General features: G+C 42.4%; 1 protein-coding gene across 1 annotated transcript in view; it reads right to left on the bottom strand.

The window, feature by feature from the left end:
* Window positions 1–23932, bottom strand: part of boc (BOC cell adhesion associated, oncogene regulated) — a 30220-nt gene extending 6288 nt beyond the window's left edge. Inside the window, exons 1-7 of the mRNA XM_088402534.1 lie at window positions 23737–23932; window positions 8640–8769; window positions 7347–7619; window positions 3249–3395; window positions 2525–2668; window positions 826–1119; window positions 8–280 (exon numbers count right to left, since the gene is read on the bottom strand). Coding sequence (XP_088258660.1) covers window positions 8–280; window positions 826–1119; window positions 2525–2668; window positions 3249–3395; window positions 7347–7619; window positions 8640–8751 — 1243 coding nt within the window. The 5' untranslated portion in view covers window positions 8752–8769; window positions 23737–23932. The remainder of the gene's footprint in view (window positions 1–7; window positions 281–825; window positions 1120–2524; window positions 2669–3248; window positions 3396–7346; window positions 7620–8639; window positions 8770–23736) is intronic.
* Window positions 23933–27457: the final 3525 nt, after the last annotated feature.

Raw genomic sequence — 27457 nt, 5'->3', positions numbered from 1 at the left:
CACCCACCGGCGGACACGGCGATGAGTCGGGCGGACGCCTGCGAGCTGCCCACGCCGTTTTCCGCCATGCATTGGTACAGGCCCTCGTCCTGCGGGCCCACGTTGGAGACGCGCAGGACCCGCGGGGTGAGGCGGTGTCGGGACGAAGGCGAAAGAGGGACGGCGTTGTGCAGCCATGTGACGGTGGGCGCGGGCTTGCCGCGCGCCTGGCAGGTGAAGCGCACCGTCTCGCCGAACGCCGCCTCCTGCTGCTGCAGCTCCACGGCCACCTGAGGCGGCTCTGCGGGGACAAGGGACAAGATCAAATATGCATCCTATATTTGGGACAATTTTTTTTAATCATTTTTGTGGAAAGCAAACAAAAAGATGATTTTACTGTAATTTAATCTGATCTAAATTTAAAAAGATCACCTAAGCCATACCCCCAAAAATGCCATCCGACACTAAAAAAAAAACAAACAAAAAAACCGGAACATATTCCAAAAAAAAAACGGAACATAATCCAACAAGGAGAATAAATTTTGCACGTGCGCGTCAAGGCTGAGTTGATGGTTGACTTGTAGTGAATCGGGGTGGGGGGGAAAACGGAGCTGATTACTGCCCAGCCGTGACTTTAATTTGAGCCAGCTGCAAGAGAGGGGTGACTGTGACAACATATGCGGAAAATTACTGGAAAAACACGAATCCATAACCTGGACAGGAGACGGTGGAGATGACTGTCTGAGCCAGTATGGGATCAAAAGTATGGGATAGAATGTCCGGACTATTAAAAACTTGTAAAAATAAGTCTTTGGGATTGAACGAGTAAATTAAAAAAAAACTCACCAAAGACTTGCACATCATAGAGCACGGCGGCGGCGACGGCGGCGCCGATGCCGTTATCGGCCCGGCAGGCGTACGTTCCCGAGTCTCCCTCGGCGGCGGCGTCGATCAGCAGGTTGCTGAGCAGGAAGCGGGTGTTGTTGTGGACGCGCAGGTCCTCGCCGTCTTTGGCCCAGGTGACGTGCGGCGTGGGGATGCCGCTGGCCACGCACTCCAGCACCAGCCGCTGCCCCCGCGTCACCATGATAGAGCGGGACGCCGGCGGATAGATGATGCGCGCCGCTTCCGACGTGGACCCTGTTGGGAGGGGGGGAGGGGACATTGGCTGCTTAGCGCCTCGAATTTCCTGCTGGTAATTGACATCACAATGTGTGCACTTTCTTTCTTTGAACGGGGTCCAAGCGTTTCAAAGAATTATTGCAGCGGGGCAACATCAAATGAAGAACGTCGCACTTAACTGGCAAGTGTGTGCCACATGTGCGCCATATGTGTCATAAATTGTAATTTTATAGCATACGCTTTATTACAGTAAGCCCCCCATCCCCCTTTCCTGCTTCAGTATTGATTAATTCAGCTATGCTGTTGACTTTCTGAAATAATAGAAAAAAATAATTAGGAAAATAGTAGAAAGTTTGTCGGGTGGGGAGGAGCTAAGTTTAGCCTGGGTTATTAGTGGAAATTACAGAGTCAAGGACCCACGCCCGCTGTCATTTTCCAAATACACTTGACGATGTCCCTGAAAATGTTGATGTAATATACCGTATTTTCCGCACTATAAGGCGTAACTGAAAGCCTTCAATTTTTTCAGAAGATGAAGTTGTTAAATTTGGAGGACGAAAAAAATCAAATAATCACTATGTGAATTCTTCAATTTTTACCCCTGTATTTTATTTATGTGTTTCAGATAGTACTTTCCACAAATCATTTTTACTCTTAATTTCTTATTGTCTTATTTATAATCATAATGTCCTTGATTGACTTAGCTGATTGTTTTGTTGACCTTTTCTTTAGCGTAGCTCCATCTAGTGGATGCTTAATGCAAACCCAGCCAGTACTGTAGCTGCTATTCTATGCGCCTTATAATGTGGTATAACTTATAAATGAAAAACATTTAAAGATAGGCCATCGATTGAAGGTGCGCTTTAAAATCCGGTGCGCCTTATAGTACAGTAATTGAAGATATTATTCATTGAAATTGTAATACATTATTGAGAATAATATCAAAATAATTTAGTTGTTTTTAATTCTTTCAGTGTCAAGCATTATCTGAAAAGGCAACCCCAGCCGATTTTGAGCATTTCGATGGATCTTCCAAGATCAAAAAATATCGTGTGCTATGTCTATGTACACATACTGTATGGTGCCATATGAAAGACCAGATTCCATTCTGTACTTAAGGCAACACCACAATGAATAAATAATAATGAAATGATGATGCTTTATGACCTGGATTGACTTTGTCACTACTGTGCATTATCAAATAGCTTTAATTCCTCGACATCCTAATATGTTTGAGGAATTTGAAGTTGTTTCTAAACTTTTGACTGGTACTGTAAACTTAAAAAAAAAGTTCCTGCATTAGATGAAATCACAAAGACGAAACGGAAGGACAATGTATTCATATTTTCTTATTCAGACAGGAGACGTTTTTCTCCTATTCTAGTCCAACCCTGAGGATAACGACGTCGCATCGGCGACTTACGGCGTATGCGCAGTCGGTCGGCCGAGGAGGACGTCTTGACCTCCTGGGTGACGGGATTGTAAGCGGCGCACTTGTACGGGCCCTCGTCCTCCCGCGTGGCGTTGGCGATCTGCAGGTTCCCTGACGGCATGATGAGGTAGTTCCCTGGAGAAGCGGGGAAAACAGCTCGAGAAGTCATCTTACGGCCAAGGACCAACGTTAATAACGCATGAGGCAGATGTGAAAACAAAGGCGGCGGCCGTATTCACGTGAGCTTTATGCGTTTCCTGCGGGGCTATTTTTACGGCGGGGTGTGGAAACTTCCTACTCGGAGCATATTTGTTCTTTACCATGAAAATATTCCTAAAGAAATGTTTTCAGTTTCTCATTAGATTTTTTTCTAATGTTACCGCACTGCAATACCAGTGTTTACCAGCGGGTAGCAAGCTCGAGTCTACCGGTAACTCGTTCAAATGTTAATTTTCCTCGCAGATAAGTGGATGCTATCAGAAGCTACAGCTCGCAGGCATTATTAGCATACCAGCCGCAAAGCCCGATTACCTTTCTTCTCGTCCAGGCGACTTTCGACGTAAAAACGTTGAAAAATAAACAGCCCACAATTGCAGTGTTTTAACATTCTTGAGATAACTGGCCTTATCAGCGCTTTAATGATGGGCTAAGATAGCGACGTTATGGCATTCCAGTAAATTATGAGGACGGGAAGTGGGAATGTTGGGGGGGGTACCTTTGGATGTCTCCAGCCATTCCTGCTTGACACTGTAGCGGACCTGCGCCTTGGGTTGGCTCTCAGGGAGATGACACTCGATGACGGCCGTGTTGCCTTCGTCTACTTCGATCTCCTGCTGGTCGTCGGGCTCGAAGTCACGCAGCTCTGAGGAGAAAAGTCGGATATGTCAGATAGGTTGGGCATTATGAGGAAAAATATTAAAATGGATGGAAGAAATATCTAGAATGTACTAGCCATGTATGGCTATGCGATTATGGTTAAGCCTACTAAGAACCAAGCACATTTACTTTGAAACACATTTTAATCAATTAGCAGTCAAAATGTCATTTTCGGTCATTTCAAACCAAATTTATTCCAATTTTGGGTCTCAATTGATAGCTAACACCGAAGAATTTTACAGTGTGGTTTCATGCTGTACATGTGACAATAATTCTCTACAATACAATATATATATTAGGAATCAGTTGAGAAACTCAACGCCATTTCACACTGGTAAATATATTAGGGTGAGAAAAGCAGAGTTTTTTGTCGTGCAAATATGTGGGAAACATTGCCCCCCGGTGGTAGGATGACAAAGTGCTTGATTTGACATACATAAGGTAGCCGGCTTCTTAAATGTTAACATCGCTGAGGATCACCTTATTTAAACGTGGCAGCCGATATCGTGATCGTGAGAACAATCTCCCGCATTGTACTTGAGAAGAATTGAAATTATGTTACGACTAGCATTTAATAGTATCATTAAATACTGCTGTAGTGTCCTACGTTTGACAACAATCGCCTATGTTCTTCATCATGGATATGAAGTAGGATGGCAAAAAGAAAAAGCAACAAAGCATCTGAAATTTAAATATTTTTACACATAATTCAAGTAGTCACACAGGCCAACAGCAACATGAAAAGGGCCTCAGGAGATTTCTGGCATGTACTGGCCATGTCCTACATGTGACAACAATCTTCCGTGTTCTTCATACATGGAGGTTACTTTATTTTCTTGTAGATAGATTTGAAGGGTGTGAGGGCTGGGAAAAACTGCGGAAACAGCGAGAAATAATCGGTTTTATAGTCACACTGGTGTTTTTGTCTTCTCAGCACAGAAAAGCAGAATTTGGCAAGATGTTGCGCAGAAAAGCAGAATTTGGCAAGATGTTGCGCTGAACGTTGGCTTTATTTGCAGCTTCTTGACTTCCCAAAGCCTCAAAGTCGTCATTATTAATCCTGTCAAACTACACTGGGGCCGACTCACGTTCTGTGGGAAACGCGGGAGGGAATGGGATTACCGAGGGAAAGGGGGGGAGGCGGTGTCCCGCAGACACACAGTCTGCAGACACAGATCTGACCCCTGAACCCTTAAACCCCCTGCCAGAGGCCTGGCGGAGGGGTCAAAGGTGAGAGGTGTTCGCGCTATAGGGTTTCAGGGACATAGATCCAGTTTGGGTTTTTGGGAGGAAGCAGCACTCACCGCTCTAAAGAGGCCGGAAAAAAAAGAAGGGGGGGGGGGGGGGGGGGGGGTGATGGAAGGAGATGATTAAGACAAAAAGCAACACATATTGTCTATTATTTTTCCAGAAGAACCGTGTGATGTATCCTTTACAAAACACGACCTCGCTCCATTCTTTTTCTCGGGAAGGTGTGTTGTTCTTGGCCCATCGCAGGCCCTTCGCGGTGATTTACTCAAAGCCAAAGAACAAACGGCTTCTCTGCGAGAACGGCTCGAGATTTATTCGCCGGGCCCTGCTGTCTGTCTGCCGGAGCGATAAAACGTGGAGGAATGATGTGTGTGTGTGTGTGTGTGTGTGTGTGTAAGGGAGGGGGGGGGGCAAAATGCACACCTTACCGCAGCCAAAGACATGTCAGGCTAAGTGCTGTGAGCGCTCCATTTGCAAAATCAATCAGGGGGTGTTTTTACAGCCGTACCCCCCCCTCCCCATATCTGCTCACCTTCCTCCTCTTGCATTCCTCCCCGCATATGGGCGCCTCTCAGGTGCGTGCACGCATCGGAGGATTGATTGCGTTCATAAAGGCGAGCAGACCTCCCGCACCGGAGGGCCTGCTTGGCAGAGGCTGGTTTTAAATCCTTCATCTTTATGGATTCCAAATCATAGCGCAAAGGGTAGCCAGGGAATCAAAGTACCCCCATGACCCACAAAGAAAAAAAAAGATGGACGCAGGCACGTATGCACTCCCTATGGAGAAACTCCCTAGGAGTTCAAGGCCTGGTCGTTCCCGATGACAGTCAAGAGTTTTTTTTTGTTTTTTAAATCGTTACACTGAAGATGGATTCACCAAACGGCAGTTTTCCACTGCACTCAATTTTGGGTAGTTGATTTTCCATGTTGCAGTAAACGCAACGCTATTTTATCCAATAGGGGACTGTGGGCAGCAGAAACTCAGACCCAAGCAGCGAAAAGGAGACTATGGAGTGCTATAGCGACACATCCAGGATAGGTTAGCGTGTGTGTGTGTGTAGCTGTGTTTTCCTGTATTTACATCTCGATAAAGACATTCATTTTATCCTAGAGGAGACTGCGGGCAGATGTGGGGTGTAATAATTCTGAAACATCTTAGGTTGCATTTCCCTGCATGTGTGTGTATGTTGGTTATCTTTAGCAGTGTTGTCTGTATTTACTTCTTGATAAAGACATTCGTTTTATCCACGAGGAGACTGCGGGCAGCCGTGGAGTGTTATAATGCTGCAACATCTCAGGCTGTGTTTTCCTATCATGCCAAAAAGTGATAAGGAATGTCTGGAAGGAGAAAGTGGTAGGAGATAGAGAATGTGACAGCCAGGCCTCATCTTGCGTGAAGATCTTGCCTCGACTGGCCCGAAACGCCTTTTGGTGTCATCATCCTCATCCGCATCATGGCGGCTGACAGCCTCACGCATGGCATCACATCACGCACGGCTACATGTTTGAACCTCATCACCGGGGCCAGCTGTCAGGCCCTACTGGGAGCAAATGGGGGTGTTGTGGGAGCAAATGGGGGTTGGGACCTACTCGCCAAGCCCTGGTCCCTCTTCCTGTTCCGACTGGCCCCTGGTGTCCCCCCGCCATTCCTGTGATTCGGGTTACACAGCTTCGGGCCCCCTCGCAGTCCCAAGATGCATATCAAATGTAACCTCGCCGAGAGCAGGCTCGACCCCATTGGAGCGAGGTTAAAAAAAATGGGGACCGACTGCTCTAAAAGTACCAAAACAGATTTTCTGTTGTTGTTTTTTTAAGGTTTGAGTGGGCCAGAGGGGGTGCGCCAATTCAGTCGGGATGTTAAAAGTGGTGCATGGTGAAATTTTGAAGGAAAACTGCTTAATACATACCAAACACTTTCTTATGACTCTTTTAAATGTGCGTGTTGGATACAAGTGGTGCGCCAACTTTACCAAGGGTGCGAAATCTGTAGCTTTTTTTTTCTTTTACTTTCAAAAAGCTTGTTTTTGACTTTTAGTAGGTGTGCAAAAAACTATTTTGGGACACATTTTGAATTTAAATGGGTGCCTTAGGTGAATAGGGATGTTTAATTTTTTTTCTAAACAACTTTTTGAGGTGGGTAAACAAATAATAGGGTGTGTCAACTGCTGCGATGTTGAAAGTGTGCATGGTATTAAAAATCCTGTAAGAAATGCGCTAAAGGTTTTTAAAAGGTATTGTTTTGACTTAAAAATAGATTTTACTTGACTTTTTGGGGGTGTGTCAAGAGGGTGCGCCAACTTTTTACATTTTCCTAAGATGTTGATGCACAGCTAACTAAATTTGGAAAAGCTTGCTCTAAAACTATCCAAACGTGTGTGTGTGTTTTTTGAATGAGAATTGGGCAAAGGGGGTGCGCCAATTCATTCAGTATGTTAAAGTTGGAAAGTCTAAAGTACAGATCTAAAAGACTATCAATTTTTGGGGTGTGTACAGATGTGTGTGTGTGGGTGTGTACAGGGGGAGGTATAGGGGGAGCGCCAACTCTGTCAGGATGAAGGGGGGTGCTGTAAGTGTTTTTCTAAAGAAGGAAAAATATAACAACTTGTGTTTTTTGGATGTTCTTTTGGACAAACTGGGAAAAAAAAAAAAACGGTGTACTGTGTGTGCTGCGTGGGTGGCTACTCACTGGCTGCGGTGACGTCAGCGGGCACACTGGCCAGGGCTCCAACCCCGGTGGTGGCCACACAGTGGTAGCGGCCTAACGTCACGTTGGACAGCGTGGCGATGAACAAGCCGGCGGGTCCCAGCGCCACGCCGAGGTCTCCGTCCACAAGCTGCCGGCCGTTCAGACGCCAGCTGATGGAGGCGGAGGCGGGCCGGGCGGCGCAGCGCAGGCTCACGCTGCCTCCCAGCTTCTGCACCACAGAGGCGGGCTCCTCAGTGAACTCTGGAACTTCGTCTACAAGATGATGAAAGAAATCGTCCTTGTTAATTCCACCATTGTTTTTCCACATATCTTCGAATTAGGCATGCATTAACATTCTTCTAGTTTTTTAATTGTTCTTAGCATGTCACAGTGGTCAGTCACCGGTAAGCTGTTTTTAAGACAAAGACCTCCTCCGTGCATGCCAAGAAGGTTCAAAAAAAAGATTGCCATCTAATTTTTTCAAAGGCAGCTTGTTGAGTCAACTCTACAAGCACTTGTGATACCGTATCACCGAACTGCACCACGTTTCTATGACTGTCCACTGAAGCACACTAGCCTTAAAAAATAAGCCTCTAAAATGGTGCGACCCCAGGGATTTTTTTTTTTTTAATTAAGTTTCAGGCACTTTGATGCACTTGGTTATTTTTTTCAGTTTTGGACTAAGCTGTAACCTGTATAAATGTTGTAAAAATAATTAAAGTAGTTGAAAGTTGATTTATACTGCTCTTTTCTTTTGTAAACGTTAAAAAGGATACAGGTTTAGGTATACTTCAACAATTTATATGGATAATAATCTTATTTATAGTCAACGCATTGAGTGCGTGGGTGTGACTTGTTGCATCAAGGCTGCAAACAGCCAATCATATTCTGCTGTTTTATGCCCGCTTTGTTAGAATACGCAAAAAGTAAAGCACTCATTACCGCTATAAACAGTATTAAAGGTTACTGAAATCAACTTGGCCATGCCAACAACAAATATATTTTAATAACTTGCACGTTGTACAGATCATATATTTAATTTAATTCAACCAAATTGCAGTTAGTCATCTAGTCACCAGTGAGACGCAATTTTGACGAAATTTGAATTCTCTAGTTTCAAGCAAATTACTGTTGCAGCTGCCAGACGCGTTACGCCCTCCCTGCCAGGCGGAATATTTTGTCCTTGGCAAGACTTCCCCTTGCGCCAGGTGTTGGGGAAAAAAATGTTTGAAAAAAGGGACCCTTATACATGTAACATAAAGCAGACCTACAGTAATGCCGAGATCTACTTACCAGAGACAGAAGCGCTGCACTGAAGGCAACACAGTAGTACTGCGCCCAGAGTGCACAAGGCGCGAGTGCTTCTTTTTCTCATCCATGGAGTCCAATCGCGTTTTCCAGACATATTCCATGCAACACCCCTCTGAAACACACACAAAACACAAAGACAGTCAAGAACTGGTGACCAACAATGTAAATCAGATTCTTGAAGATAAATAATAATAATAAGAAGAGACTTTTTCTTCTCACAAACAGGCATCGCCCCCAACAGGCCCGGCATGCATATTAAACTATTCTACATGATTATCAGTTATGTTTGTTTGAGAGGAACAGCAATAATGTTCCTGGGTCACTTTAACCCTGGGAATAGTTTGGAATATTACTAAAATGGAGAAGATCATATAAAGCAGAAAATAACGACTAATTCAGGAAGGTGAGATTTATTGGACTACATATTATAGTATAATCAAGAGTCATTTAAATCCAAGTTGCAACATTTTGCTAATACATTTGAACAAAAACGTTTAATCAATAGATAGATAAGCCAAGTAGATGTCTTTTTACTGAAAAATGGCATTCAACATGACTTTTCAATTGCCATCAATGGCGGTGAATGAGTTCGTTTCAGAAACGCTACGCGACCTTCCTCTTCCATCGCACGTACGCAAAACGGGCGGCCATTAGGGAGGCGTCCTCAGCAGCGACCGCACAATCGAAGTCTTTATTTCCCGACCCCTTCTACCTGCACCCACCCCCGGCCTCCTCTTACAACCAGCTCATCAAAGAGGCTCCCTCATTCTGAGGCCTGCAACATGATGCCTTCCTGCTCAGGTGTAACCGATACAGGTAGCGGGTCCCGGATGGCTGGGGGTTTATTAGCAGGGTAGAAAAAATAAACAAAAAAACAAAGGGGGTGCACCGATGGGAGGTTTAGGGGGCAGGAAGAAATCAAGCTAACAAATGCTAACAAAACCACCAAAAATGAAGTCAACACAAAAGCACAAATAGATCTAGAGAAGTGAAGCTAACATGCTAACAAAGTGAGGTCACATGTGAAGCTACGCTAATACAAATACTGGGCCTTTTAATGGTTAACATGGAGAGAATGTGCATCTCTTCTTTTCGCTCTTGTTGCTCACTGCCAAGTTTCCTGAATTCTTTCCTGTCAGGTTAAACTAACAACTTCCCGTCAGGATGAGGAGGGTGGTCCCGCGTCTCTCAAACCTCCCTTTCTCCCCTTTCCCCCCGATACCGAACATGCGTAATATTCATACTGGGCTACATGTTTGTCCGCGTATCTGTGATTAACGAGGCCGGGGGGACACCAAAGACAAAGAGAGGGGCGAGGAAGACGAGCGAGGAATGACGATGGAAACTCTAAAGCCGAGTTAAAACGGAGAGCTGACGGAAAAACCGCTGTTAACTAAAGCCAATAGTTTCTCTCTCTCTCACACACACATACACAGGACCACACACTGTACACATTAATAAGAGCAATATTGGATTAGCGACCACCCTCCGACAGGCAAAAAACAACACATGCTGTAATAATCACATCATTTATCCAGCCTGCTTTCACTTTTCTCCACGAATGTTCCCTTTTTCGGCATTTACGAGCATTTTACAGCAATGTTGCTAAATCGTTGCTAATGCTACACGGCCAAAAGCAACAAACACGACTCAATTTAGCTTATTGTCGTTTCAGCAGCTGCTCTCGTTGTTAGCTGTTATTCGGCGTTTTTTATGACACCACACTTGTCAATACAAATAAACCGTCAATATTTGTCATGTAACACGGTGTAAAGGTAAAAAGTCAAGCTAGCAATACGGGTCACCATGAAAACATTTGATTATAGCAACATATTGCTCGCTGCTGATAACCATATCACTTATCCAGTCTTTTTTCACTTTTCTTCCACAAATGTTGCATTTTTTCAGCATTTTAGAGCCATGTTGCTAACTCGTTGCTAATGCAACACAGCTAAAAGCAACAAACACAACTCAATAGATTTTTATCATCTTAGCATCCGTCAATCTTTGTCAAGTAACAAGCTTCTATTTTATGTCAAAAAACATATTGTAACTGCAAAATACTAACTATTATTACCTACAGCTACTCATATTGTGCTCGTGTAGCTTAAAGGAAGCTAATGGGATTTTTTTTTTTTTTAAATCGATAAAATGAATAAAGTAGAATTTTGCATTCATGCTAAATGTTCCCCTCATGGTTATTAAATAAACAATAAATGTTGCTTATTGGGTAATGTATAGAAGTATAAAAAAAAAAACACATTATAGTAAGATTATGCGACAGTAAATCGAGCAGCCTTGCTGAAACCGTGACTCGTTCGGTCATTGTCTTCCCAAGTAAAAGCAGACTTTTGTAAATGTCTTATCTAGACAATATATTGTTTGATTTCATGAAGGATGAAAGAAATCATAGAATAACTACTTTTGATAGGGTTAAATCAAACGATTTGGACAATAATAAAGTTAGCAATGGTGCTAAATGATCAAAATTGTTGTGAGTTGATTTGACAATCAATTAGCTGTCAAATAATCAAATAATTGTGCAATTTTGACATTCTAGTACTAATATTCAGTTATGACATGAAAGGTACTTCATCTATATCAATGTATCGCTTGTATTGGATCTCCGTTAGCATGTGCAGGTGTACCGGTCCGAAGAAAACAAGATGTCACATCTTCCCAACTGGCAAATATTTACCTGTCGGAACGGCGGGCATGTTGGGTACATAAACTAACTGTCGCATCACACAAACTGCTCTTACATTTACAGGCTTGTGGGAGGCCATTTAGTGGCAAGCGAGCATGGTAAACAAACAAAGTACGCGAGCCAGCCTGAAGGCCTGTGGCTTCTGTGGCCAAAGCCGCGACAGCTGCTTATAAAAAGAGGCGTGGATGTGCATCCAGCACCTGTGCTCACTGCAGGTTTGCGAAGATTTTTTTTTTTTTTTTGCTAACAAAAGACGTCCGATGTTCAGCTCACAAAATACTAAATGTGAGGTGTCTGGACAAAACCAAGCGTATGTCGGAGATGTTAGTTTTGAGGTATTGACAGAAATACAATTTTTCATTGTCATTTGGATTTACACAAAAACAACCTCATTAATTTAGGTGTATATAAGTGTATACAGTATATAATATAAATTAGAGATTAGTAGACAAATGCGCAGTGTTGGTATGGACTTTTTTCCATCAACAAGTTCACAGACTGCGTTCACAGACTGCTGACAATGTGGGAATTCTGAAATATTCTTAACGCGCAACAAATATGTAACTTACACATACGAACACAAGAAAATATAAAGAACTTTGCAAAAGATGAGATTTATTCTGCTCCGCTATAGTTTTTACATTGGTGCGTTCTACACACGGTAACATAGAAAATACCGGAATTTGACCCTAAAATTAAGGGTGTGTCATATACACAGGTGTGTCCTATATTTGGGGAATTATGGTAATAGTAAACTTAATGGAATTTTTTTTTTTTTTTTGATTGAGGCCAAAGAACCATTTTTGCATAGTTTCATTTGTTTCTTTAATTTAAATGTGTTCAAATCTCAGATGATGTTCTTTTTCCTGCAATTTGAGTTTACTCTCCATTGTTCATTTAACACTTCTTGAAAGTTTTAGGTGGACTATGGATATTTTTCTCAAAACTATGGATTGCAACCTTCAAATTGATGTAAATGTATACATTTATGAGCTACCATAATTATATCATTTTAAGGGAATTTTTGTGCAGAATTAGAATCTCGACATCTCAATTTCCATTTCCGTGCCTGATTTTGTGAAAACGCATCACATATGCGCTCGGTGGTTTAACCTCATATTTGATCGGTATGCAGGCAGTCCAACTATACGTTCGGAAACCCTGATAAACAAAATCCTCCATAAAACGTCACCTTTAACACTAGAAGGGAGGACGGGCTCGGGACGAGATGGATGCTTGTTAAAACAGCAGTAATACGTCAGCCGTGCCTAAAAAACAGCCTCCCCCTGGGCCCTCTCCGAATGTGATTCATTAGTCAGCTGGGCCTGGTGTTTGCTTAGCGGATACCCTGCCTCCAGATGAAAAGTTGCCCTGACATCTATGTCCAACTTTTTCCGTGGAGAAAAAAAAAAAAAAAAACCTCACATACACACAAGCCTCCTACACGGCAGCATCCAGGCTGATGAAAACCAGAACAGTCGCACTCCCCCCCACCCCAAACACCCCCGCACCAGAAATCCATACAGTGCCCATGAGCGGACTTAAAAACTCCTAGTGAGACTTCATATTTTCCAGCTGTGCATGACTGCAAAGCGCAACAGCATTAAGACAGCCTTAGTCAAGCAGGGAAAGTATACACAGCGCCATTTTTGCCCAGTTCTGCATATAAAAAATAAAAAAAATGCATAAGCAGTTCACATCAGGATGTTTTGTTTTGGCTCTTTATTCTGAGTGAAAGGCACAGGGTCAAAGTTGACCCGCAAATTTTAGAGGCAGGATGTGTGTAAGGTCATTCCAGTAGCAACATTCACTTCTCCTGCTCAGTATTGTTGCCGCCAATGTTAAACTATTCAACTTATCCTTCCTCAATATTCCTCTAATTTCAACACTTTTTGACCCATTCTAACAAAACCGATACTAGTACAAATAGTATTTGTATTAGGGCTTATGGACGAAATAATAATCATAATCATTTTGGCCAATATTGAAATCACGATTATTCATCATGTTTGGGTAAACATGTCGATTTATTACCCTTTTAAAAAAAAAAAAAAACAGGCAGCATATAAACAAGGCTCGATACTTACAAATAATAAGAATAAACTCAAATAAAGTAAATATAAAAAAATTCACCATAGCATAGATTTGCCACACGGGGCAACATACCTAACTTACTTGTGGCTTTCCCGCAGCCCCATCTAGTGGATGCATAATGCTACCACAGCCCCTACTGTAGCTTCTATTCTAAGCGCCTTATTATGTGGTGAACCCTCCATATGAGAACAGTTTTAAAATAAGCCGTTCATTGAAAGTGCGCCTAATAATCCGGTTCGCCTTATAGTGCGGGAAATACGGTATATTCAAAATTGTTCTATAATATTCGATACCTACAACCTACAAAGCATTCCTCATGCTTCCATAATTTGTCAGATTCTAGTATGCACACGCAGGCTTCATCTAGTTGTATTCTAAACCTAATTAAGAATATTCCGCAAAGGTTTTCAAGCTTGAAAATCGCCATTTTGTAGTATCTCTGCATGAAAGCGACTATTGTGTGCATAAATGACATCATCCCCATTATCAGTCCGCGCACTTCTATTCTGTTTGATAGGTTCAAACAGAATGTGGGGTCACCCCACAAATTTCCCATCTTCTGAGCTTAAGTTCTGGCTCTGATGCGGTGTCTCCGCGTGAAAGAGGCTCGTATAGTGCGTGCGCTGGACATGAGCTCGTGCTTGAGTGCCTGACAGATGCAAATGACGATGAGGAGCAACAAGTGGCGCCTTATACGTTCATGGTATTTGTGGTCACATGACAAGACACCCCCCCACCCCCTCCTTCTCATTGTAGTCCTAGCCGGGTGGATAAATTCATTTTGACAACCTTGCTAATTGAACAAAACCAAGCTGGAGCCTCCCCCCGGAGTGCTCACATTCCATCTGCTTTCTGGCACGAAGACGAAGATGAGGAAGGGGCCGCAGCGAGGATGGAGGGGTGCGCTTACTAGTAACTCCCCCCATTGAATATTTATCACTCGCCTACCACCCCCCCGTAACTTTTACGTCTTCTTACGCCCCTCCCTTACTCTCTTTCTTCCCCTTTAGATAAACACATGCGGTGTCAAGTGTGAGGAGTGCCGGAGCTTCAACGGGGCCCGCTCTGCCTCCGCGGCCCACAATGCATAGCTGCGGCACGGGAGGCCGGTTGCCCCGGGCGACGCTAACAGGCAGAACGCACCTTAATAGAGTGGAAAGTCATTGTAAAGCAGTGAGCCGGTGCCCGGACAAAGACCCCCGCGGACCCCTGGAGAAAGGGGAGATGCTGCTCTGAAGGACCCGGGGAAGAGCTGATGGGCCCCGTTCAATGACCAAAGAAGGGGGATGGGGTGCAAGGGGGGGCTCAATGACTAAGTGCTAGTGAGTGGAGGGTTTTATGGATTGATGGAGGACGGTGACTCCCACGAACAGACGTCAACTGGCAGGCGAGCCCTTCATTGACACAATGTGCCGACATATTTCCACCAAGCTGCTCGCTTGGCCCATGGCCCCGTGCCACGGCTTACAAAACCGTTTGAAGAGGTTGGCGAGGTTCGGCGCTCTGCTTAACAAACATCCAAGAAGCCGGTCAACAAGTCAACACAAACAAGTAAAGGAGATTTGTGGTATTTAGCAGCGACGCAGGAGCTAGCAGCAAATGTTAACACTCGGGGTGAAACAAATCCTCGAGTGAGTCGTGCGCCAGTTTCGGGTCTAATTTATTCAGTGTTCACGGTCAGAAAGTCAAGCTAACCGCAGCAACAAGTGTTTATGCTGCGTGTGACAATAAAATGTCGCCAACATGGTGAGAAGGCTAACTACAAAATAACTTCCTTGGTACCTTTTATTTTGCAATAAATAGCCACAGGATGTGACAACATAACGGCTGACGTGACCTGTCATTGATGGCAACAACACTACATTGTCTTAAAATCAAGTTCAATTGCACTTTATGCTAATTAATGATGAATTAAAGACTTAATTATGCAGATATTGTATAATATAGTGGCTGGCAGTGGTGAGCAGCACTAGATGCTAGCTGCTAAGCTACGAAGATTCTGCAAGCTAATGCAGCTAGCATCACTCAACGAAATTGGAAAAAGCTGTCAGATTACTTTTCAAACACAGTTTAATTAACTGAGACCGTTGCCGTTCATACTGATCACTTTTCAACAAACCAGAATCAATCGTGTTGTTTTCGCCAGCAAAAATCGCTACTGTGCTTCGTTTCATATACCAAACAGGGGAGATTTGTTGACAATATCACCAATATTCTTAGAGGGTAAAATAGTCTGCTGCTACACTCAGTTCAAATGTGATTATTTAAATGATGTACTCTGTATTCTACAATTCTCTCAACATATAATTGCTTTTTTGAGGGGATTCTGCAATATCAAGATACAATTAATCTAGATCGATCGGCCAGCAAAATTCACCATTTTCCTGAGAGCTGTGAAAGGTCAAGTTGGTTGTAGCATCCAAGCGCTAACAAAAGCAGGACACTACCAGAGTCTTGAGCTGCATTTTGCTGCTTATTTTTTGGAGTTTCTGGCCTTGTATCAAGGCTGAAAACAGAGGCGGGACTATGCCTGTGTGTAAGGATCCATAACAAGGGTGGAAAGTCAAGAGAAAATTCCCAGGCAACAGGTGGAGAAAGACTGGTTTTCACATGCCATTAAATCGCATACAAAAAGCCATCGAAGCATTGCTAACGAGATCCCTCCCTTAATACCCTCAAACCATCTTTCAAGCTAATAATGAGCTATACGCCGGTCCAAATCCGCAGATCGGTCCCTGCGAACCGACACTAACGAGCTACACGGCGTCTTGGGGGGATTAACGAGGGAGATCCGGACAGAATTGAAAGCTGGCTGGCTGGCTGTGGGGCGGGCGTTCAAATCAATTAGGCGGCGTCGGCCAATTTGCATGATTTAGATAAGCAAGCCGAATTAACCGCGGTGGGCTAATTACGGCTCACAAACACTCGCGGACGCATTCCTGCGCTTGGCGTGAAACGATGGCAAGAAGCGGCAGGGCCATGGGAACAGGATGCATTTAAAAAAAAAAAAAAAGAAAGAAAGAGAGGCCATTTGTGTATGAGCCAATCATGTGAAAGGAAGGAAAAATGGTTTAAGATCACCCATGTGAAATAGACAACTAGCTAGCGCTAACCAAAATCTTTTATATCATTTCATGTAAAAATAAATACATAACATGCTGGTTTTTAGATAATAAATGACAATGAACTCAAAGAAATATTACACACAATGTTTTAATTTCAATTTACTGAAAATAACACTTTGATATGAAATTGACTAAAAAATAAGAAATAAGAGGCTACACCAGTTTTAGCTTGCATTTACCGAAAAAGCTAACAAAAGAATGCTTTGCCTAGCTTTAGTTTATTTCAATGCAATTTCATCTTGACAAAATAACAATACGTTTCTGTTTAAGAAATAAAATGAACTCTGTGAGAAAAAACATTACTTTTATGAGGGTAAGCAAGTTGCTAATTTTAACCCAGAAACAAATCTGAATGCACAATGGCTGCTACAATAATAATAATAATACATCTCTGCTATAAAATAAACTAATAAAGCAGAAAATAATTCATTTGCTAGCTTTAGCTTAGCGTAATATGTGATGCCAAAACAGCTAGCATTTTATAATGATTTCCTGCTTTAGCAAACCGCCAAATGGCTGAAAACGCTAATAACAAATTAAGGAAAATGACAACACTACATAAGGAAATGAGCTATGTGAGAAGACAACTATGAATTAGATTACAAGTGGAAAAATGACAACAACTTTCTAGTTACATAACTTGCTAGCTAAGAATCGGAATTTAGGGACACATTACTAAAAAGGCTGACTAAACAAAAACTTGATGGCTTTTGCGTCATTTAATGAAGTGAAAATGAAAACAACTCTCCATTTCTGTTATTAAATCAACCATGTGAGGAAAAAACGAGTTTTGTGGCAAGTCGTTACTGTTTCAGCACCCAAACGGCCCCCTCTAAAAAAGCTAACGTAACAGCCGCAATTTTGAAGCACTCATCACACGCATGCACTTACATATTTTGCGCGGCCACAAGTATGCTCTGGCGGCCTGTTTTCGCTGCCTGCGCGTACACGAGCAATCACACACAGCCCCATTACATGATAAAAGTATACTCACACAAGCGCTCAAATATGCAAACCTCAGGATTTTTCTTGATTTTTCCCAATAGACACACACATAAAAACAGCTGCCACTTATATCTGAGATTGTGGGGTGAGCAACATACGGCACGGGGGCCACACGGAGCTCGGTTTATTCTTCAACATGGCCCGTCGAATAAGCGGGAAGTAGTTATATATATATATATATATATATATATATACTGAATACATGTGCATTCCCGTATTGTAAGAAGAAGGAAGGGGAGGTGGAGGAAAAACTTTCTTGCAGACTGAATGGAACCAATTATAAATCAAGAGCAATGTCTGCCTATTATTCATCAGGAACCCAGGGAGGAGGAAAAAAAAAAGAGGAGAAGCCGGCTCCTCAAATGTTATATGAAAAACAGACATTGGGAACTTGAGATAAGACCTGGCTCTTAAGTCACAAGACTTGTATGTTGGAAAAGTCGAAAAAGAAGGAGGCAGGAAACTGAGAGGAGAAGCAGCTGGACCAGGATTCTGGAGGTGGACAGTCTTTTTTTTGGCTTTTAAAGCACAGTCGGCATTTGTTCTGTCACTCGCAATTCAGTTTTTTCTCCCAAAGAAGTAGAGAAATGTGTTAAAAAGCTGCTTGTTTGGTTATTTTGGTCCCCATTTTAAAGGAGATATGATGGAAAGTGACTTTTTTAAGTGAATCTTGTAATATATTTCTAAAAATTGACATTTACATTGCATCACTCGCATACAGTTTCTCGCAAATGAGAAACAGCAGCTAGGCAAGGCCAAGATCCAGAGTGAAAGCCAATTTCGAACCAAAAGGGTAAGCAGAGCTGCAGTGTTTGCCAATAAAGCCAATGTTGCATCGGTTGTTTACCGCTCACTGGCTGTTAACCAGCTAACTGCTGGCCAGTTAGCATATTAAATGGGCGGACAGGAGTTGCAGAGCAAAGCTTTTTAGGTGTTTATTTTGTTAGCATCTGTCAATACAAATATTTAGGGAGCATTAAAATATGTTTTATGCATTGATGAGCGAACAACCAAAAACTAAACCCCCTCCCCAAAAATAAATGCAAAAAAAAAAAATGACGTCAACCCTATAAGACCAGTTTTGATGCACGGATGTGTATTTTAATATCGTCTGTATTCTTACTTACAATAATTACCATAATGGGACAAGCTAGAGGTCGGATGTCAGTAGTTAGCAGCCAATGTCTGTTGGAGCTAATACCAGCTTGTGTTAGCTGAGGCTGTTATGACAATATTTTCAATAAAAGAAGCGAGCAGACTGAATCAATGTCCGAGTCCATCCAGGACTATTACTAAAACAGGATCATGTAAAAGACTCGTCTATTAATTTTGGTCTTTTGGCTTATACACACACAATCATGGTGAGCAATTTTGTGTTTGTGTATTTATGGCAAAATTAACTTGAGCTGTGTCTCGAGGAAAAAAAACAAAAAACAAAAAAACTTTTGCTTCGAGCGCATTCACTGGCGATGCGTTCACTGACCGCTCACAATGTGGGAAAACTGAAACATACTTAACGTGCAATATATAACTTGCGGAGATGAACACACGGAAATATGAAAACTTTTGCAAAAGATTACATTTATTCTGTTTTGCCATAGTTTTTCCATTGTTGCCAAACTCCTGGTGCGTCCCATAGGTGTCAAACTCCAGTCCTCGAGGGCCGGTATCCTGAATGTTTTTGAACTCTCTCTTTCAAACAAACCTGATTCAAGCTCCTGTTAATGAACTGATCATTTGAATCAGGTGTGTTGGGGAGATAAAACCCGAAAACATGCAGGATACCGGCCCTCGAGGACCGGCGTTTGAACCCTATGCAAGTTTACACGATAATATAACCGATAATAGCCCTAACCCTACAATTAAGAGCAGGTCCTATATTTGGGGAACTACGGTATATCATGAGATGCACTCGAGTAAATCTAAGTAAAAAAAAGCAAAACGCGACGTAAGAAGGAACGCTACGGAGCTTGCTGAGCTGAGGTCTGGCTCTCACGCTTGATGCTGGCCGGCTGACAGGGGAGCACAGTGGAAAATTCCAGCTCTTGATAACCCTGAGGGGCGGGTGGGCGGGCGGGCGGACAAGCATTCATCTGCCCGACGATTCACGGGCCTGGATCGGGTCCTGCCAGCCTACGTGCGATTATCGCTTTAACGTCCTTGGAATGGCGCCCGCGATTCTCAGGGCGGGAAAGTTGATATGCCGGCATTTTTTAGCACAATAATTCATCCAGACGACGAGGTTAAACAAATGTGTGCGAATGAGCTATTAGCGCGTCGCTAACAACACCCTGTAATCTCTGTCCAAACATCTACTTTACACACACACGCACTATTTGTCTACACACACACTCGGGCTCCTATTGGAGTGGATCAGTGAGCAAACAAGCTCTTACACTTCACAATGTGCGTGTTTGTAAGTGAGTGTGTGAGAGGGCTAACTTCATTAGCGCGAGGGTTCTCAAACTTTTGAAGACCAGGGACTCTTAACAGGGGGGACATTTTTTTTCCAGGGACCAGCTCATAATTCTAACAGTAATTAAACAACACTGCCAATAAAGTTATCCTAACAAATTCCTACTTTTGGACAAAAAAAAATAAAATCCATTTGAACAAGGGTGAACAATTTTTAAATTCCACAATACAAATGTATTCTTGTAATAAAATAATAATAATAGAACATTTATGTAGACTAAATAAAGAAATAAAACATAAATACATTATTTTTCAGATTATAAAGCACACCTAATTATAAAGTGAAGTCTAAACGAACAAGTATAATTTGGGAAATTTCCATAATGAACTCATTCAATGCCAGGGACGTATTTTGACTTTTTTTTTTTTTTTTTTTTTAAGTCTGGACATTAAATCCCAGATACTTTAGTATTAAATCGATACTTAAGTAAATTAAGGACATTAATTTCCAGATACTTAGGTACTAAATTGATACCCAAGTAAAAAACGTGAAAATACGTTCCTGGCATTGAATGAGTTATGGCATACCAGGTTATAAACCAAGAGGGAAATAAAGCAAATACAGCAAATGAGTCAAACTTTATTCAACTTTTTTGACATCCAAACATTAGGTGCACCAGATTTTGAGGCACACAGGATTTTTTATCAAATCAAAACATTTTAGACGCGCCTTATAATCCGAATAATACAGTAAATAAATAATTGGCCTGTACACTGAACTCTCCATATCTCCAAGAAAATAACTATATTTTGGAAAAACAAATATAAACGTACATATTTACATATGCATTTGTGATCATTTCTGTTAAACTAGCCCAAAGCTAACATATAGGTTTATTATACCTCCATATATGCACTTTTTAAAAAATAAACATGACAATTTATTGCCACCTATTTGAGAACCTATAAGATATGAAGCTCTGTTTTATCCAATGGGCACTCACTTAGCTTAGTGAGCTAAAGGGATTTGAAAAAAAAAAAAAGCGTGGGAAAAGGTTGCTCATGCTGTTAAGAGGCACCTGAAGCGGAAAGGGATTTCTTCCCGTTTGATGGCGGCATGTTTAATTAGCCTCAGAAGTCTTTTTTTTTTTTTTTTTTTTTTTTCTGTCACATTCTACCCTCTCTATGCAGTCCTGGCTGACAGCGAGGATCAGTGTAGAGATGGAGGGGTGAGTGAGATATGATGCCCCCCACCCAGTGGAGGCCACCTGCTTGCCCAGGTGTCCCTCTATGGCGGGACAGGGTAGCCCAGTTACCTTCCATTAAACAATAAAGAGGACTTAAAGGGCCCAAATACAAAAAATTACACCTAGCGCTTTCATTTTTAACTTCTTGAAAAATGGATGTTTGAATGCATTATATACAAAGGAGTGATAGTATCTGCCCATTGATTAAATAAATCAAACAACCATCTCCAAAACATTACGTCCAAACCAAATTTCTCCAGCCATGACCCGAGAGTAAGGCTGGGCTAATATCCAGAGTCACTTTCAAGCAACAACCAAAACCACTGTCATAGAACATGGCAGAAACTGCCCAATTCTTCATGAATGTGACACCCCAACTACAGTCTTGTTGGATGCACAGTTTGTTACTTTTACATTGCTGAGCAATCAAATAACAAACACACACACACAAACGTCAATGGCTGTATAGCTTTACACAGTTATTGCTGGTTTGGCATACCAACAAAGTAGATTCTCAATGATGTATTTCCATTGTGGAAGTACTTCTTATTGAACCGAAACCCGAGTGACTATTTCAATTTCTTCCTGTCCAGAAGGACCACACAGGTGAAGCCCGAGTCGGCGGCCCCGACTGGACGCCCCGAAAACGACTGTTATGGCCGCGCGAGCGCCCCGCTGTCACAGATGAAAGCGTGCCCTCGAGGAAGGAGATTTCTTTCTTCCCCTTCTCTTTTGTCGCCAATGTTGCAACACGGGTGGGCAACCTTGAGCCCGTGGGCCATGTAACATGCAGTGCTAACTAAAACTTCAACAGATACGTATAAAAAGTACCCAAATATTTTTCAAATGCTCAGCATCTATAAGTAAAAAAATGAAGGGATCTGAATGAGCTGTAGACGCTCTTAAACTGTAAAATATAAAACTGAAAACATAATCGTAACAACGGTTTTCCATTTTCCCAGTTGTGAGGTGTTACACCACAATCACAATGAATAAAATGCTAACATGCAAGCATTTGGGATGCTAATACATAGCGAAGTAGCAAAGCAACATCAAAGAGCATAAAATAATGAAATGATGGCTAACATGCGAAAAGTTGGAATAACAACATATAACAAGCTCGCAAGAGAAATCAAGGTCTTCAGCCTGATGCTCGTTTTCACACGAGTGCCCACAAACGCACCGCGCTCCACAACAAGCTAACAGCGCACTTGGGGACAGGGGGAGAGCATACATTGGAATAACCGCACTCAGGTGGCTATGCACCAAAATACACAATGTTACGTTCCTCCACAGGAGCTAGGTACGCTAACGCTAACAGTTCTTCTTCAAAAGAAGAGCAAATGTAGGACAAATGAGAATGGTTAAATGTTTCAAGTTGTCAATGTCTTTACACTTCACACTGATGTTAATGTTTGGGGTTGAATTATCGCAACTTTCTTACGTCTTGTTTTGCAATTGGCCAATTCACACAGGACCTAAAAATGTGTTACAATAAGAAGCAGGGATTTTTTCCCCCTTCCCAATTTTCATTTTTTACTGTTTGAGACAACAGGGTTGCTAAATGGATAGATAATCAGAACTGGAACCAATTAGTTCAATTTAGGCCCGCCACACATGTCAGAACTCATTACGAACAACACAAAAAAGATCCATTTGCATAAAACCATTAAAAAAAAGTTCATTTAGTTGCGTGTAAACTGGAGCTCACCCCCCCAGAATTATGACCGGTAATTAGGGAGGTTATCAACTTTTATGCCCACATTTTATCATCATTATGCAGCAATGACAGCGTGGAAGGGATGCTGCAAAACACATCATCATCCAGTCACTGACCACCACGTGACGCAAGAGACACTGTTATGATTGGTCAACATCAAGAGAGTCAAGTTAATACAGCCACACATGCCAAAAACATCCTCTCAATCTCTGCAGGGGATTGGTGCGTTCAATGCGCGCTGGGACAAAACAGAGGTTTCCCAAATGTTATTGCTGTGGGGGTACGTAAAGCAAGCATAGCTCAAATGTGTGTGTTCTCCCCAATGGTGGAAATTACGTGGGCTACGGCCTGCACAACGTGCCAAAACGTTATTGCAGCGAAAAAAAACGCGATTAGCAAACACAAAAAGTAGCGCGACGTGTTCCGTCGTCGTCCAAAACACACAAACGGGTTAAAAGTCGTGCGATAAGAACGTGAATGCTAACAAAGTAGTCGCGCAGCGGGTTCACATGCCAAATGTACTTTTTGTAAAATCACGTTTATGAGGTACAATAAATACATTTTCTGAAGTTTTCGCTAAATCCCGTTAGTAGGGTGCACTACTGGAGTTTAAAAAAAAACGACACATGAAACCACGTTAACGAACGTGACCAAGTAACACGCAAACATCACTTTTTAGTGTGTTTTTCTAAAGCAAGCATAAGTTTCGCATCCATTCAACGTGTATTTTAATTGAAAGCGAGGAGCGTGAAGGCTTCAAACTCACCGAAACTGTTCGATTCAGCGCTTGCACCTCGTTTTTTTTCTCAGCAAAGCGATCTTCAGCTCGACTCTTTCTTTGAGTAGTCCTCCTCTGCCACAACAAGAAAAAGAAGCAAAGGCCGTTTTTCTTGCCCGTTATTCTTCTCGCGTTGTTTTTCTTATTTACTGCGGCGACATTTTCTCGGCGTGCTCCCCCGAAAAGGTTCTCACACTGAAAGGTTTTTGGATGACTGAGCTCTCAAACAATCTCCCCCCCACACACACTTTCCCCCTCCCACTTTTTTTGCAACGCCTTCCCAGTCCTCCCATTTCCCAAAGCAGGAGGAGGAACCTTAACAATGCAGGGGGACTGAATCCTATACCCCCCCCCCCTAAAAAAAAACACACACGCACACACACTAAAGAGTAAGACTGCTTTAACAACCGCAAACTGCAACCAAAAAGTCCACAATTAATTTTACATTTAAAATTCCCTTTACAGTACGGTGTCCTGGAAGGGGCAATAAAGCCCCCCCAAGCACTCCTGTTGCTTCATCCCTCCTCCTGATTTTGTATGCGCAGCTTGTATTGGACCCCCCCCCCCCCCCTTTTTTTTTGTGGCCTGCAGGCCCTCTAGTGCAGCTGTGCTGTTGTGGGTCACATTTTTTTTAAACTGTACAATACACACACACACACACACACACACTTCCATACTACACTGATCACGGCCTCCCTGCTCCGTTCATTTCCTTCTTAAGGAATTCTCCACTTCCCTCAGCACATTTGTGAAAATTGAGGCAACCATTTATGCTCTGTTCAGTCATAAATAGCGGGTGTAAGAGGTCAAGTGTCGTGGGTATAAGCCCTTGCCGAAGGTACACAACAATAGATTTTTGCACTACACAATGCTGGGCTCAATTTTTTTCGTGTTTTCTGACAAATTCTGGCAGCGAGAAAGTGGGCATCTGCAGCTAAGAAGAAACTGCGGGACGTTACACCCTATAGGAAAAATTAAAGGGAAAAATAATCGATTTAAATTTCATCCAAGAGGAGACTATGGGCAGAGATGAAGCGGATCCCTGCAGCAAAGTAGAGACTAAGGGGTATAACATTCCAGTAGGACTTATTTTTATGAGTGTATGTTACCTGTATATAAGCCTCTCATAAGGAAAGATTCTACTCAACAGGACACTAAGGGCAGTGAGATGAGAGTATGTCATATTAGCCTCTCATAAAGAAACATTCTATCCATCAGGACACTAAGAGCAGTGAGAAAGTGGACTGCTGCAGCAAACTGGAAAGCATTGAATATAATACAGAATCAAGAAAGTTAGGGCTGCCACAACCAAGAGGAGACTATGGAGAAGTTTGTCGCCACAGTAACTGAGTATGGTAAGCCATGGTGACATTTAACAGGACATCATTGGAGACCTTCAAAAGACAAGTCCTTTCTGCTGCCTGTCTCCATGACGTGTTGAAGGGGAGCAGTGCATGCTGGGAGAGGGGGATTCTGGCGGGAGGGAGGGTCCGACGGGGTAGGGCCTTAGGGGGATGCGGCGTGTTTAATGGGCCTTTCATGGCCGGCCCACAAAGCCCTTTGTCCCACGCTAATTCATCCTGCCCGGCATGGACAGCGAGAGCGGGATAGGGTGGGGGGTGGCAGCTTCTGGGTTGTGGGGGGATTTCCTCTTGCTGAGGGGTACATGTAAACAACATTGGCAAAAACCTGAACTTCCTGGTCGGCCAAGGTTAATGCTACACTCCACACTCTAATTTTTCTACTTTAGGCCCGCAGGCTTCTCAAGGATAACATTTGTCGCATTACTGATGAGCAAAAAAAAATAAAATGAAGCCACTGCTGATAATTACTCCCATTGGGGTGCTATAATCCACTTTTTGCAATTGGCCCTTAGTCTCCTCTTGGGTAAAATGCTACACCCCCTGAAAATACAGGAGACCCTGTTAGTACTCATTGTTGTTTTTTTTCAACTCAAGAAAACAATCTTTGGAATCCAATCATTTGTGTTACCGAATACGATACCCCGCAGTCTCCAGTTTGTTGCTCCGGTTCACTCGCATTGATAGACACATTTTGCTTAGTTTGACGACATATGTAAATATAAAAGTCATTTGTATTTGTCAATCATTATCCCAGTAACTACGCCTATTAGAATTTTATATTCCAGTCTCCACATTTTCCACATTTTTTTGCAGACCTTAACACTCTCCTCTTGAGTAAAATCTTGCTGAGGAACAAAATGCAGGAAAGAAATTCACAAATTTGGGCGAAAAAAAATCCATTAAACAAACTACAAATGGAGAACATTTCATAAAAAGAGAGAAGCCCCCCCCAAAAAAACAAACAAACATTTTTTTTTTTTTTTAACCACACTGTAACCACGAAAACAAAACCTTGTTGCTGGTCATTAATCTTCAGTTGAGGCTTACATTACATCACTGAGTCATAGAAAAATTAGTGGCTTTTATTACATCTGTATTTTTTTCCTTATGCTTTCACTGCGACTCGAAAACGGCATACGCGGTTTATGCGGGTTGACGACATGTCTGTACGTGCACGTCGCTGCGTTGTATTTCTTCTCATGCAAACGTTGCAAACGTGCGCGTTTCTCGCGGCTTTTGTCATCAGGACGTGAATCAACGGAAGAAGCCGCAAGCCAGACTCGTTGATGACGTCACACGAGTGGACAAAAGGAGCCGAAAACACGAGCAGTGGCAAAGCGGAGACTTAGGACTACAAAGTTAAAAAAAAAAAAAATGTTTAAAAGGAAAAAATTATGCATTGAAAACATCATTAACAAGCAACAAACAATGGGGAAGGAAGGCAGTCTTTTTATCTATATGTACTGTATTATTTTATCCAAAAGGAGACTAAGGGCAAGAAAGTACCACAGCAAAGTAGAGACTGTGGAGGGTAATACTGAATTAAAATACATTTTAAAGAAAAATTAGGTGTCTTGTATCTAACTCTGTGCAAGGATAAACATTTTATCCAAGAGGAGACTGAGGGCAGCAACAAAGTGGAGCACCATAGCAAAGTAGAGACACCGAAGTATATCATTGATAACTACTGGGAAAAACTACTGTTTACATCTTTACTTATCGGAAATAAAGCCCGTTTTATCCTAGAGGAGACTAGGGGCCAAGTAAAGTAACGTAGAGACTATGGAAATATAAAATTCAATGACAGGAGCTGCAAAAACACTCATTCGCGGTTCATGTACTAACAATAAGTGAGACGCTTAAAACAACAGGTGTCATTCCCCGAGTGGCGTTGGAATAATCGGGATTAATGAAGCATGAGGGGAGGTAGAGTCAGCAGCATAGTGACCGGAGCTCCACTTCCTGTGTACGCCTAAAAATAAATCCATGTGAGCTGAAAGGGAGTACATGTCAAAAGCCGGACGACTCATTCGTCTTTTTCGCCGTGTTCCTCTGCTGCTAAATGTATAAAAAGACTCCAAAGAGCTCATGGGAAAATGTCTGACTCCTCACAGCAGAGCGCGCATGATAAATGGGTCTCGACTAAAAATGAAGCATGGCACCGTTTTTTTTTTTTTCCATAAAAATGTTTTGGACTATTTTCAACATAATAGACGTGGTACAGTGAAATGAGTTTGAAGGACTAAAATTTAGGCTGGAGAACCTTAACTTGTAGATATGACGCTTATGTATCGATGTTTTAGTATCAGACAACTGGTTATCCATCGATCACTAAGCTAGTCATA

The sequence above is a fragment of the Hippichthys cyanospilos genome, chromosome 19, assembly GCF_059441005.1.
Source record: "Hippichthys cyanospilos isolate Australia breed blue-spotted pipefish chromosome 19, RoL_Hcya_1.0, whole genome shotgun sequence".
Classification (NCBI taxonomy): Eukaryota; Metazoa; Chordata; class Actinopteri; order Syngnathiformes; family Syngnathidae; genus Hippichthys; species Hippichthys cyanospilos.
Note: the sequence above shows the minus strand (reverse complement) of the source record. Positions and strands in the feature narration are given on the sequence as shown.